Source organism: Zootoca vivipara, chromosome 6 (genome assembly GCF_965207765.1).
Source record: "Zootoca vivipara chromosome 6, rZooViv2.hap1.1, whole genome shotgun sequence".
Classification (NCBI taxonomy): Eukaryota; Metazoa; Chordata; class Lepidosauria; order Squamata; family Lacertidae; genus Zootoca; species Zootoca vivipara.
The window spans coordinates 18,973,408-18,988,783 of NC_142589.1; the positions used below are offsets into that span (position 1 = coordinate 18,973,408).

The 15,376-nt window shown below is 46.7% G+C and overlaps 1 protein-coding gene across 5 annotated transcripts in view; it reads left to right on the forward strand.

Annotated features, from left to right (window-relative positions):
* PRDM16 (PR/SET domain 16) overlaps window positions 1–15,376 on the forward strand; it is a 474,533-nt gene that overhangs the window by 390,376 nt on the left and 68,781 nt on the right. For all 5 annotated transcript variants that reach the window (XM_060276169.2, XM_060276168.2, XM_060276167.2 and 2 more), the window contains one exon: window positions 12,000–12,134. In XM_060276169.2, coding sequence (XP_060132152.2) covers window positions 12,000–12,134 — 135 coding nt within the window. The remainder of the gene's footprint in view (window positions 1–11,999; window positions 12,135–15,376) is intronic.

The following is a 15,376-nucleotide window of genomic DNA, read 5'->3' on the forward strand; positions in this document are numbered from 1 at the left end:
TCAAGTATGGGATTGCACTCTCTCTGTGTGCATATCTTATTCCCCATTCAGCACCACTGTCTGGTCACATCCTTAGACGTGCATTGACAGCCGCTGTTGCCATTATTCTTGAACTTCTACACAGAAGCCCTCAGTTCTCTGTTTTCCATCCACCCCGAGGTGTTCCTGCCTTTTCCAAAGTGGAACATCTTCAGAAAGTCCTAAAATGATACCAGATGTGCCGTTGATGTTCCCATTAGGGTAAAAGAAAAAAAGGGGGGGAAAGGCAAAGTACTGTCCGCTTGGGATTTTCCATATGCTCATTTTCTCCCAGCCAAAGAAGAAGAAGAGGAAAGGCGGGGGACCTTTTTCTGTTTGACTTAGTGAAGACACGGCTCCAACAATCCCGACACTGTCTTGTCACACAGTGTTGCCATTCAGGAGCACAGATAGCCTTTCATGATGTGAGATAGCTGCGTGGGACAATCAGGCAAGGCATTGTGTTGTACAATCTCGTTTTGTAGTCAGCAAGTAGGCAGCACGGGTTGGGGATTTTTACCCTCCAAAGACATCGGGCTGACCTTATAGAAAGAAGCTCTGTGGAGGAAAAAAACAAAAACCAGCCGAGCACCACTCTGGCTTTTTCACTTTGCGATGGATCGCCTGCTTTATTTTCAACGCATTTCACAATTCTCCTCTCCTCAACCTCACAAGGCATTCTTATTATTAATGCCCCACCTTTTCCCCACACCAGGACTCAAGGCACCTCACACAAATGAAAGCAAAAAAAAGAAAGAAATACCAAAAAGCTAAAAACATGCAAAAGATGATAACTGAAGGCAAATCTGCAAATTATAAAGCTGGAAAGAGTCACAATTAAAATCTAACAACAGTTACACACAAATGCCTTTATCTTTTCAAGGAGAGATGGCATCAGAAGATGACTTGATTCCTTAATGGGAGGCCGTTGTTTATTACTTCAGGTGCCCCAAAGGACAACGCAACACCTCTTAAGTCCCTAAACCACATGCACAAAACTATACAGACACACAGATACCTTTTAGCAAACAGTTTCAAACAATTGTCGCCCACCCGCCCCACAGATTGAAATCTAACTTTTTTTCATTAATGAGCCTTCAGTGTCAAACTTATAAAGCACATGGCGTAACTTCTCCTGCCCTCCCCACTGCTTCGCAACGTCCATTAACGATCTTTGGTGCTCTGTAAGTTTATGCTACATGCCCCAAGCCTCCGGTTTTAAAGACAAAATGAAAGCCCAGTAAATGGCAAAAAAACCCCAAAAAAACCTCACACCACCCCAACAACAGTTCTTTGCTGCCCCGGCAATTACATTTGCTTCATCTCCGAAAGCCAGATGGGCGACATTATAGAAACCAGACCCTTGCCACAGTTTTAATTATCGGGGCCCTGACAGAAACGAGTGAAATTTTGAATGACCAGCCATGGAGCAGACCGAAATGCTTTACACATGGATTTTTTCCTCCATAAAACTTTATAGCTTCTTAAAGAAACACTATTCATATATTTTACGAGGCCTAATCATTGACTAATGCCTCGATGGCTGCACCTGTGGCACATGGTCCCAGGGATATCCCTGCACTGTTGCCAACAACTCATGCTGTTGACCGACCCTGACAGGCAGCACACGTACTGGAGGAGAGGCCGGCCTGGCTCCAGTTACCTAGCAACCATTCTAATAAGGCAGAGGCAGGGAGATTTATGGGTATTTATCTGCTGACGCATAGATTTGGCATGAAGCAGGTTCAATTCCTTCTTGAAAAATAAAGGCCATTTGCCATATTTCTTAAGGCAGGAAGAACAGAAAGATTTCAACATTGGTGCTTTTAGGTTTTTTTGTTTGCAGGGGAACGGGAGTAAGGTATAGGTAAAGAAAAAGTTAAAGGACCCCTGGATGGTTAAGTCAAAAGCGACTATGGGGTTGTGGTGCTCATCTCGCTTTCAGGCTGTCCACAGACAGCTTTCCGGGTCAAGTGGCCAGCATGACTAAACTGCTTCTGACGCAACCGAACACTGTGACGGAAACCCGAGCGCACGGAAATGCTGTTTACCTTCCCGACGCAGCGGTACCTATTTATCTACTTGCTCTAGTGTGCTTTCGAACTGCAAGGTTGGCAGGAGCTGGGACAGAGCTCACCCCATCACGGGCATTTGAACTGCTGACCTTCTGATCGGCAAGCCCAAGAAGCTCAGTGGTTTAGACCACAGCACCAGCCGCATCCCTGGAATGGGAGTAAGGAGGACACGGTGGAAGTGAAATGATGTGTGGTGTGGGGAACATGGACAGAGAGCATGCTCTCCAACATTTCACAGATGAAAATAGGGGCGTCCTATTCAATAATAATAATAATAATAATAATAATAATAATAATTTTATTTATACTTCGTCCATCTAACTGGGTTGCCCCAGCCACTCTGGGTGGCTTCCAACATACATAAAAAACATAATAAAATATTAAACTTTTTTTTTAAAAAAAACTTCCCTTCAGATGTCTTCTAAAGTTATTTACCATATTGAGTTGCTTTTGCTTCCCTAAAGCAAAATGACTCAAGTTCCTGCTTGGGGAAAACATCTGAAGAACTTCCAGGGAAGCAAAGTGTCTCAATAAGATCGATAAGATTTCTCAGGTCTCCAAATTTTGCAATGGAAGTTCTCTAAAGACTGCGTACAAAACATGTGTACAATACTATTGCATCTTACATGGGGGTTCTGTTCCAAGGGTTCCATGTATACATGAAAATTGTGTATACCAAACACTTGGAGGCACCCTCACGGCTAGTGGGTGAGGGGGAGAGAGAGGGGGAATCCCACATACTCCCAGAGCTCACGTAGCAAGTAGGCCTTGCCCAGCAAGCAGGGCAGAAAGCTTACACACTTTTTGCACATTGGGTAACCCAAGCATAGCTGCCAAGTACCCCGTATTCCCCGGGAAACCCCTGTTTTTCTTACCATTTCCCAGCAGTCTCCCGTTTGAGATCCTCTCCCGTAAATCTCCCTTAAATCTGCTCCTCCCAGCAGCCATTTTTCTGGTCCCGGTTTGCCCATCTATGGGCACCAGAAAATGGACACCGCTGGCGCCGGAAATAGCTTCTATGCATGCCCGGTGGCCATCTTAGGGGTGGCCACATGGCGGCGGCCATCTTGGAGGTGGCCGCATGGCCACCCCTAAAATGGCTGCCGCCATGTGGCCACCCCCAAGATGGTCGCCGGACAACCTCTGGTGCAACTTCCGGTGCCGCTACTGCTGCTGATCCCGTATTTTTCTGCGGGAGACTTGGCAGGTATGAACCCAAGGGGACCTGGCACGTACAGTCTTTAAACTCTCTGCCTTGAGCTTGGGGAAGGCCTACTCAGCACTCTGGCTCTGGGTTGCTCGCGTGAGATCTCACAGGGCTCTGGGATGCTCGTGCGAGTGGACTCAGTGCACAAAGAGCTTTTAAGCTCTCAGCCTTGCTTGGGTTTAGCATGCACAGATTCAACCAGCCTGCCTTCAACTACGTGTGGTTGAAACCGCGCAAGTTAACTGCACATAGCATGCGCTTGTACTGCATATTAGGAGAAAGTGAGCCTTTAAAAAGTGCATGTCCGTGGAAATCACATGCAAAAATGCTTTCCTTTGGGGGAGGGGGAGTGCTTGCAAAAGCGGGTATTGTTCGGCATACAAAAACATGTAGCTTAGGAGAAATGCGCACTAAAATTGATGATCAATTTTGATTAGGACTTCAAAAGAAAAACCTGATGCACAGAAGTGCAGAACTAAAGTTAGGACTGGAACAATGAGAAACTGAAACTAATACATTTGTACGTCTCTAAGACGTATATTCTCATCCCAGAATATATATACAGTGGTACCTCGGGTTACGAACTTAATTTGTTTTGAGGTCCGTTCTTAACCCGAAACCGTTCTTAACCTGAGGCGTGTTTTCACTAATGGGGCCTCCCACTGCCGCCCTGCCACCAGCATGCGATTTCCATTCCCATCCTGGGGCAAAGTTCTTAACCTGAGGTACTACTTCCGGGTTAGTGGAGTTTGCAACCCGAAGTGTTTGTAACCCCAAGCATTTGTCACCCGGGGTTCCACTGTATATATTTGACACCTGCAGAGTACCAACCTGAAAGGTGAAAGGGAGTTTCGCTGGTAGGGAAACCGTTGATTATACCATTTGCTCCTCCTGTGGGTTACCCAAGTAGTTTGAAAAGCAGAAGAGACGAGTGGTTATACCCCAGTTCTGTCCGTTTGACACCATCCTTCGGTTTAAGCACATTCCTCACCCCCTGCCAACTACCCTTTGCTGGTCTCCCTCATGTGTGTGTGTGTGTGTGTGTGTGTGTGTGTGTGTGTGTGTGTGTGTGTGTTTTAAGGTACAAAGTGTCCTTTTACTGAGCTGATCAATTCAGAAAGGGGCTAGTACTAAGCCCAGAATATTTGGATAAACTTTTCAGCCCTTGAAGACAAGAAAAGGTCTTTTGTCCGTAAAATGGGGGGGGGGGCTGAGGAGAGAGAGAGAGAGAGAGAGAGAGAGAGAGAGAGAGAGAGAGAGAGAGAGAGACCCATTACAGTACTGTAGGATCAGTTGAGTGTATCCAATAAAAACTTCGCTTGGCATAGGGCTAAAAATAAAATAAAAAAAGAAGGTGATCGGGGTGTCTAACGGGTCTTAAGTGTGTTTGATTTATTTATTGGAACGTAAGCCTGACATCCTATTGCACGCTCAGATTCAGCTAAGACACTCTTAAGACGACTGTCCATTGACAATGGGGACTTTGTATGAAGTTGAGATGAGAGTTCGTAAGGCATGGGACAAGCGACCCAATGGGCAAAGGAAGGGAACCCCAGAAGGTGAATTTATTTTGCCTGGATTTAGTAGCACTTTATGGGATTTATTATTAGTGTTGTGAAGGACCACCAAGGACTGCCCCACTGTCGCCGTCCTCCACACACACCATGGTTGCCTCCTGCATGCTTGCAGGATCAGAGCCCCAGTCACAGCAGGGTTTGCTGAGGGGTAGGAATGGCTGGTGTGGCATGTCTGCAGCTAGACAAGACACAGAGCATGGATTGGCAGTCCTTCTCAATAAGAGAGCCAGTGCGGTGTAGCGGTTAGGGTGCTGGACTTTGACCCGGGAGACCAGGGTTCAAATCCCCACTCAGGCATGAAGTTCACTGGGTGACCTTGGACCAGTCAGTGGCATAGTGGGGGAGGGCGCTGGGGGTCTGTGGCCCCGGGTTCATTTCTTGAGGGGGCGCACGGCAAGACGCCCCGGCGACAGGCTCCCTCATTGGAACCTGGCTATGAAGACAACTTACTTGCATGACAGCCCAACACCGCTAGCCGGTTGCAGCTTTGCTCCTGGGTCGGGTCTGACCAAGGGGCGTAAAGGAGAAGGAGAAAAATGAGGACCAAAGAGAACCCAAAATTGACATATTCATCCATTTGTATCTGGGGCTGACGGGAGCTGGCATCCAACAATTTCTGGAGGGCCATAGGTGCTTCACCTTGTGGTGCAAATAGTACTCAGAAGCTTGCTTTCTTTGTACCTTCTGAAAAAAGCAGAATATGTGTTTTCTGGCAGAGAAAAAAGGAGGCGATGGTAATAATCTTGCAAAATAACAATAATCATTAAAGGTTATGAGGACACGGCTTCTTTCCACAATTGTAGCACTCTTTTTGCCTTGCCGAACATAATTTCCTGCTTTACTAAAACCCCTCTCTCCTTGTTGCTCTCAGTAGCTGCTCTGGGAGGGCGCAGTTTATTCCTCTCCCTCTGCTGGCAATTTCAAAACACAGAACTCTCTGCTTCAAACGTGTAAAATTGTGGTCAGCTCTGTGGTTCGCTCTGCAACCCTTTGCCCTGTGAACTCCTGCAGTTTAATGGTAGCACATTTAAAAAGTGAAAACCCACACCGGATCTTAGACCAATGTTTTCTCATCTCAACTGCCGGAGCGCTTGTGAGGTTTGCTGACATGGGACTATAAACCGGCTGCAAGGAGGACCCGGCACGCTTTTTTGGGTGGGTGGAGAGGGCCGCCGCTTTGTGCTGCTGCTGGAATCCACACCCGTTTCCAGGGCTGGGCTTAAATCAAAGGGTACTGCCCCCTCAGGTGAGCAATGTCATCAGTGGTGCATCATGTACACACACCCTATGCCTCCATTTTATTCAGCTGTTGGATACTTAAATTTTGTTCCTGCATTTATGGACTGTTTTCCATTATCCTGATGCACATCATGTATGCATGATTTAGTCCTGTAATAACAGGCTATACATTTGACATGGAACACCAGCAAGCAGGCCTTGAGTGCAACCCTGCTCTCCCTACTTGGCTCAGTTGGTCAGAGCATGGTGCTGATAATGCCAAGTTTGCCAGTTCGATCCCCGTATGGGACAGCTGCATATTCCTGCATTGCAGGGAGGGTTGGACTAGACTCTACAATTCTATTATTCTACTTATTCCTAGTGACTGGTATCCATAGTGCCTCCCACAGCAGGACAGATAACAGAAAGTACTTCTTCACGCAAAGGACACTTCAACTATGGAACTGGCTCCTACAAGAGGCAATGATGGCTACCGACTTGGATGGCGATTAGACAAATTCATGGAGGGAAAGGCTATTGATGGCTACTAGCTACTATGACTTTGTTGTCCTTCCATGATCAGAGGCAGCAATACTTCTCAATGCCAGTTGCTGGAAACCAGAGGAGGAGGAGGTGCTCTTGTGCTCAGATTCTGCTTCCAGGCTCCTCAAAGGCGTATGGTTGGCCACCGTGAGAACAGGATGTTGGAGTAGGTAGGCCATTGGCCTGATCCAGCAGGCTCTTCTTATGTTCTCAACACAGCCATTGTAGCGAGGAGCTATTGATAGGCTTACCCTCCATCAGTTTGCCCCATCCTCTTTTAAAGCCACCCAAGGCTTTGAACCAAGGACGTAAGAAGGGCCCTGCATTATCTAATGAACCAATCCTGACTCCCTCAATGGTGAACCTTTGGGAAGCCCATATGCAGGGCATGAAGGAAACAGCCCTTCATGGAAGGTCCCATTTCACTATCATGGTTGAAGAACCTATCCCACCACAATGTCCCCCCTCCCCTTAAAAGACATTGGCTGTATCCAGGTCCTACTCAAAGTAGACCCACTGAAGTTAATGGACGTACATGAGCCATGCCCATTAATTCACATCTATTTCTTTCTTTATTACATTTATATCCCACCTTTCCTCCAGGGAGCTTAAGGGGACATACCTAGTTCTTCTCCTGCTCCTCATTTTATCCTCACAACAACCCCTGTGAGGTAAATTATGCTGAGAGGCAGTGACTGTCCCAGGGTCACCCCATGAGCTTCAAGTCCTGCTCCTAGGGATTTGAATCCTGGTCTCCTAGGTCCTCATACACCACACTGGGTCTTCTCCAAGTAGGACTAGCTTTGGCTACAACCCTATGTAAACCAAAGGCCATCTCTATGTCCCATGCCAGCGAATTCCACGCCTCAATCCCATAAGATAACTGAACATGAGAAAGCAGAAATGGCCAGCCTAAGGAGTGAGGCAATCAAAACAACATGCCTGGAGGTAGGGACTGGGGGGGGGGGGTGAGGAGGACAGAGTTGAGCCCAGACAAAAGTGATGAGTGAAGAAACGCAGAGACAGCCAGCAAAGCATTGCATTGTCACCTCTTGTCAAGGAGTAGAATCCTTTCCCTCCCCCAGCTCCACACAGACCGCTGCCTTCCCTTTCACCACCTCCCCAATTTCCCTATCTGCATCCACACAGGAGGCTTTGATAATACAGAAATAACCCAAGCAGAAGATGTTGGTGGTTTTTTTTTATAAAAAAAAAAAAACAGCAACACCCCACTGTGGTTTATATCAAGGTAGACTCAGAGTAGACCCATTGGGTTGTACTCAATATCAATCCTACCCTGAGTAGTCACACTGAAATGAACGGATGTGATGAACTGGGGCCTGTCCATTTCTACGAGTCAACTACGAGTAAGGCTTGGCCATCTTCAAATATTTGAAGGGCTGACACATAGAAGATGGAGCAAGCTTGCTTTCTGCTGCTCCAGGGGCATAGCTGCCAAGTTATCCCTTTTTTAAAGGGAAATTCCCTTATGCTGAATAGGCTTCCTCACGAGAAAAGGGAAAACTTGGCAGCTATGTCCAGGGGGTGGGGCCCAGGCTGAGGCATTCCCAATGCAAGGAAGGTGATTCTGATTGAACGTTAAGAAGAACTTTCTGACAGTAATAGCTCTTCGAAAGTGGGAAGCACTCCTTTGGAAGGTGGTGGCCTCTCCTTCATTGGAGGCTTTTAAACAGAAGTGGGGTGACCATCTTGTCAGGGATTCTTCTGGACACCCCCCTGCCCCCCTTTCCCATTCACTAGCTTTGCGGGTTGAGAGATACTCATTCGCAAAAGCAGAGATGTCATTTTCTGCTTGCCAAAGGTCCAAGGTATGCAAATCATTGTTGCATGCACTGGGTTTTTCCACATCCGGCTGATTGCACATTGCATTCATCATCCATAAAAAAAAAAGCCAGCCATCTCTCAAAGCAGGAGGCTTTGAAGCTTAACACTTCCACACTTTGAATGGAGCCCAGAACATTCCAGTAACTTAGTCCAAGTTAGTACTGTTAAGCTTGCTCCACTTCTTAGAGCAGCGAATAGTTTCGAAGGCCCAACACTTACTAAACTTTGATTTCCTTAGGAAGGAGATCCCTGGCATTTTGTAGTAGTTCTGTTTATTTACAAATATACAGGTGTGTGGGGGGGGGGAAGCAACGGGCTGTCTTTTGGCGCACTTAAGTTGTGTGCCTACACGATACGTACATCTGCTATGTCAGATCTCTAGGGAGATGGCTGGTACACTAAAATGCATATAGCGCTCAATGTTTAGTTTCTCTGTGTTACTCACCTCCCCCTCAAAATTGCAACCAGCCTGGATTGCATCATCTTTATTCCCCCCCCCAAAAAAAAATACCAATAGAAGCAATTGGCTATCTACAGGTGAAACTCGGAAAATTAGAATATCGTCGAAAAGTGCATTTATTTCAGTAATGCACCTTAAAAGGTGAAACTAATATATGAGATAGATGCATGACATGCAAAGCAAGATATGTCGAGCCTTTATTTGTTGTAATTGTAATTATTTGTCGTTAGGCGGGTCAATAATAAATGGAATGGAATTACTAATGAAATATAATAGCGATGTTTATTATTGTAACTATTTGTTTTATTACTGTGGAATTTCCAAAAGAAAGCGTTTGTAAAAATTAAAAGAAAAAGAAAAAAATAGTAAGTTGCATTGCTGAAATAAACACACTTTTTGACGATATTCTAGTTTCCAGAGTTTCACCTGTATTTAGCACCCCAGGCAATACATCTCCTGTGCTTGTCTAACAAAGGGATCCAGGCCAGACCTGCCTGGGTCCCAATTTCAAACATCCCTGCTCCTGCACAACCTCCCAGGTTTACAACAGTGATGCCCTAACCTCCCAGCACCTAACCCCAGCCAATAGCCTGGGAGCTGTGTCCTATTCCAGTTGCAGTTCCTTAACCAGACTCACATCTCTGGACCACACTGCAGTAATCACACTGGGGAAGTACCCAAGCTCTTGAGAACGCTCACTTGCCTCTGCGAAAAAGAAAGAAAGAAAAGGGTGTGTGTGAAAAATCTTTGCTACCTGCCTGCAGATACTCTCACATAACTTGCTACCTTTCCTGTGTGAAGAAAGTAGAGGGTGAATACATCTCCCTTTGAGAAGAGAAAGAGAATGACAGAAAACAACCGCGGTTTTTATTTTAAAGGTCACTGCCATCATTTTATTTCCCACACTTTGTATGTTCTAAGTATTTGTGAGCATGTCTGTAATCAGGGCTTCTGTTTGCACATCGAGGTCCCCAGGATGCCCCCCAATAAATCACACTTCACACATGAATTAAGTTTAAGGTTTCTGGCATAATTTTGGCCACAACTTTATTTAAATACAAAAAATGTGAGTGGTTGCTTAGGCATTGGTTCCATAAATACATACACATACATACATCTGTCTCTAAGACAGAACTAACTGACTTCCCCGCTTCCGAGCCGGAAGGCTGGCCCTTCGCCACTCTGCCAAATGCTCCCAGGGGCTCTTGCGTGGCCCGAATCCTTTGTCAGGGTACGGACTAAAGCATGTCAAGCCCCTGGATTCCTTTAACGGAATTCACCCTTGCAGCAGCAGCATTGGAGGGGCCAGCACAACCAACAATCAATTCTGGCCCCTCCACAAACCAACAGCATTGGAGGGACCAGCACAACCAATCGCGATCCCTCCACCAACCAATTTATGAACCAATGCCTAACCGCAGCCTTACAAGTTGTGACGAATTGCTACGCAGTAGGCGAAAACCAAGTGGCACCAGCCAATCAGCCAAATGGAAATATTCCTACCGGGCCCCTGCCTCAAAAGCAGACAACCCCATGACAGGCACAGCAAGGTCAAACGCAACAGCCTAATTAAAGGGAGGGTGGGCGGGTGATCTGAAGCTCGCAGCAAAGAGAAAGCCCCGGCTGCGAGCAAGTAATATAAAACCAGTGGGCTGTCCCCAAATTGCAACATCCAAATCTACCCCACAAAGACGAATCCACCAATTGCAGCCCTGGTCATCTAGTCAATCCCACTCAACAGAAGGGAGGGTGTCCTGTTAGCCTCCACCGCAACCCAGGCTCTCCATGAAGGAGAGCCTGCTTAATCGCAACTGGGCTTCTGTTCCTAGGCTTCAGCCAAGATAACTTGCCTTTGCCCAGTCTTCCTCAGCCTGGTACCCTCCCAACGTTGCTTGACTCCCATCTCCCACAATCCCAGGTGATTGGCTCTGTCAGCATGGGCCAGTGGAGTTTAACGGTATCTGGAGGGCACCAGGTTGGGGAAGGGTGCTTAGATTGACAATGAAGCATGCTGCCTTTTAATCAACCCCATTCTCTCTTTCAATGTACTTTTTTAAAAGGGGGGGGAGGAATCTGGATCCATCTCTGCCTAGAAGTCGCACCCTTCGACCTCAAACCCAAATGTGTAGTGACTGGTTGCAATTGTAGCTAGGTTAAAGGCACTCTGTGCATGCCCAGAAATACTTTGTTCAAGGGGCTGGTTTTCATAAGCAACCCAACTGCTGGCTTATTAATTTTTTTCACATAAGCCCTTCTGTGTGTGCAGGATTTCAGGGTGAAACTTGGGCATAAATTGCTTGATTCAGGGATGCAGCCCACAGTATAGGAACATGCCACCGGTCCATCTGGCTCAGTATTGTCTACCCTGACTGGCAGCAGCTTTCCAGGGTTTCAGAGAAAGAGGCCTCTCCAAGCCCTACCTGGAGATGCCAGGGATTGAACTCTGGAGCCATTGCATTCAAGGCAGACGCTTTACCATGGAGCTATGGCCTTTGGCATGGTTATGGCAGCATGACCCCCTTGCATGACTGTGCACTTTCTCAATTTGCACAAAGGAAGAAAGGCCAAGAGAGGTTATGAGTTCCAATACGCAACTGATCCGATTTGAACGGGCCAATAAATGTTGGGCTGCTATTCTCCCTCCCACTCTGCTCATGTCTGTACTTAAATACTTATAGCAGGGGTAGGGAACCTCAGGCTCTGGGGCCCAATGCGGCCCTCAACCCCCTCCATTTGGCCCTCAGAACTCTCCCCAGACCACAGCCCTCACTAGCCCTGCTTCAGATCCTCCTTGAGCATTTGAATGTGTCCCTGAACTCTGATAATGCCCCTTGCTTACCTGGATGGAGGATGGAGAGGAGATCCATGTGTGGGTATGTGTATAAAGGTAAATTTTGCCATGGTTGTTCTTCCCACTTCTGCCTTTGGCGCCATGTGGCCCTCTGGAGATTGCTTTGAAAGGAATGCGGCCCTCCAGCTGAAAAGCCGTTCCCAACCCCTGTCTTAAGGTCTTCCAATTTGGGTTGTTTTTTAAAAAACACTGCCTTCTCTTTCAGATTGGCGATGACCTGGGCACTGAGAAATTCTGCGTCGATGCCAACCAGACAGGAAACGGGAACTGGCTGAAGTACATCCGGGTGGCCTGCTCCAGCGAAGAACAAAACCTAGCCGTGTGTCCTGTGAATGACCAGGTATGATCTGGCTCCACAGAATCCGTGTCATTTCCCCATGTCATCTTTTTTCTCTGCTGAACCTTTGGGGGCCAGTTGAGCCGCGAGAGTGGAGTTAAGTGTATCACGGGGGAAAGTTCTGATGATTTATCATTTGAATTGATAAATGGTTGCATTTAAAAAGAAAAACCAGAACACCACAGCAAAGTTCTCCACACTTAACATGCAACAAATATTCTCGAAGAGCTGCTGATTTGTTACCACGCCAGATTCAAGGTGGGACCAGATTACCCACTTGGGTGCACTGACCTGAGGGACTGGCTCTTTTTGAAGTGGTTCCACGCTGGCGAGAAATCAAGCTTTCCTTGTTATCTTGGGGTGATGCCAACTTGCAGCTGTTGTAAGGGTTACAAACACATTGTGCATTAGGGGAATAGAGTTGCCAGACCTCCGGGTCTTACCTGACAATAATTAATAATATGATCAAGGCAGCTTACAGCATATATAAAACATATAGTGAAACATCAGACATTAAAAACTTCCCTAAACTTTCAGATGTCTTCTCAAAGTTATGTAGTTCTTTATCTCCTTGACATCTGACGGGAGGGCGTTCCCACAGGGCAGGCGCCACGACCAAGAAGGCCCTCTGCCTGGTTCCCTGTAACCTCACTTCTCGCAGGGAGGGAACCGCCAGAAGGCCCTCAGAGCTGGACCTGAGCGATGGGGGTGGAGACGCTCCTTCATGTATACTGGGCCGAAGCCATTTAGGGCGTTAAAGGTCAGCACCAACACTTTGAATTGTTCTCGGGAACGTATTGGGAGCCAGTGAAGATCCTTTAGGACCGGTGTTATATGGTCCCAGCGGCCACTCCCAGTCACCAGTCTTGCTGCTGCATTCTGGATTAGTTGTAGTTTGCAAGTCACCTTCAAAGGTTGGCCCACCTTGAGCGCATTGCAGTAGTCCAAGCGGGAGATAACCAGAGCATGCACCACTCTGGTGAGACAGTCTGTGGGCAGGTGGGGTCTCAGCCGGCTTACCAGATGGAGCTGGTAGACAGCTACCCTGGACACAGAATTGACATGCACAGTTGTGAGTCCAAAATGACCTGGTCCTTCAGGGGCACAGTTACCTGAAGCTTCCAGGTTTGCTTAGACCCTTCCAGGTGGCTGGTGGAAGGCCTGAATTTCCAGGTGGGCAAGAGTATCTAATAACAATTTTAAAAATCACTAAGAAGGCTATGCATGCAGCTTGCAGGCTTCAGTCTGGCAGGAGCTGGCTGCACTCTGAGGAAGTTGCCCTCCTCCGCTCCCCTCTTCCAATTAACCTCCATCTCCAGGGCCTGCCCCTATGACATCACCAAGAGCCAGTCCTAGGTCTCAGGTTTGGGCCCTGGAATTTCATAAATCTGCAGGAACATGTCATTTGATTCCATAGAATTAAGAGGAATCAAGGTGCACTGAAACACCGAAGAAGCCTGTGGACAAGGTGTTAGTTTAATATAACAATCCTGTTTGGCTCAAAGCAAGGTGCTGTTCCAGAAAACGCAAGGGGTGGTAAATTACATTGGCAATCCAACCTCTGTACTGGCTCCTCGCTTTCTTTGGAGTACAATTCAAGGAGCTGGTTTAAAACTATAACGTTCCGAGTGGCTTGGGTCAGCCATATTTTTTACATATTAAATTTGTCCACATCCCAGTTCCCCCAGTGGCTATGGCCTGGCTATGACAGGGGGGCATCATAGAAAGAAACTATAGTTCCCATGATTCTTTAGGGAAGGCCACAACTGTGAAAGTGGTATGACAGTACTTTAGATGTGCAGTGCTAACGGGACCTAGCCCACCCAAGTACAAAGGCTGCACTAGTTAAACGTTGGTTTCAAATGATGATCCTGATTGAAATGCAGAGGTAAGACTTCCACCTATCTAATTAAAATCCTGGCCCTTTCACCCCAGGTATCTGCTTATTGCCATTCTTGCGAATCGAGCACGCCGAACTACTTACCCCTTGCTTTCAGTTTGCAATGCAAAATACCTGCCACCACACTGTATGGTTTTTAAAGAAGCTTGTGGTGTGTTTTGGGGTGGGGACAAGCCTCGCTTCTCTCTCCCAGACAGGTCCAACTTTCTGGATCATTTGACTCAGTGGCTTTTCATTCCTGTAGGGCCCCTACAAAGGGAAGGTGGCCCAAAAGGCAGGGCAACGTGTTGACACTCTGCTCTTTCTAGAACACACAACCTTCTTGAATGATGGGCAGTGGAGCACCCAAAATGGTATACAGCTCATTCCACATGTTTTCTCTCTGGCTGGAAACAAGAGCTCATGGGAGTCCAAGCGGTTTGCAGTGTGAGCACCCATTCCGCTGTAGACTCTGGGGGAACAGATTCGGCAGGTTTCTTGGAGTGCTGCAAAAACCAAAAGCGCCTTTTGAGTGGCGGCAACGGTGGCATCAAAGCCACCTTGGCTCATTTCAGATGTACCAGCAAAATGCTAAGTCATTAAAAAAAACAAAAACCCTGATCGGTGCTTGAGCTTAAGCAGTCAAAGTCATAACAGAAGTCACGGCTGCTGTGGATGTTTGAAACTGCAGTTTTAGTTTCAGAGCGTTAAATAGCTTTTAGTTTGACTGAAGCCTGGGTTGTCCATCTCCCTCACCCCAATATCTCATTAAGCTGTTTGCGCTTCAGGGTTGTTGTTTTTCTGTTTAGTTTCCGGCGCTTGGCAAAGCATAGCTATTGTCAATATATGCATATGTATATTTTATATAGATATGCAGTTTCTGATATCGAGTGTTTTTTAAATATATGTTGAAAACTGAAAGCTAGCATTCTTGAATCAGCAGGAAGCACTTCCACTATGACCAATGCTGAGTTGTTTTGTGACATGACCAGTTTTTTGGGGGGGGGATCCCCAGTAAAAAGATGATTAAAATATGATCGCAGAGGTTTTTTTTATTTATTTACTGTAGCTGAAACAAGGCTCTCAAAGTGAGCATACAGATATAAATTCTGTTCAATATGATCAGCTTGTTTGAATGGTCAGCTAGCAAAGGTAGGAAAATGAAGAGCACTTTTTAAAAAGTACAACCCTAGAGTGGGGTGAGTGGGTTTCTTAATTTTGAAACATCAGTGACGTGCTGGCAAGAGAGGAAATTCATTGGTTCTGGAGGAGGAGGAGGAGGAGGAGGGGGGGATATGCTAGGTGTATTCCACTACAAAGTGTAACTATTTCCCCCCCTTCATTTTCTTACTCATTTCCCTTACCT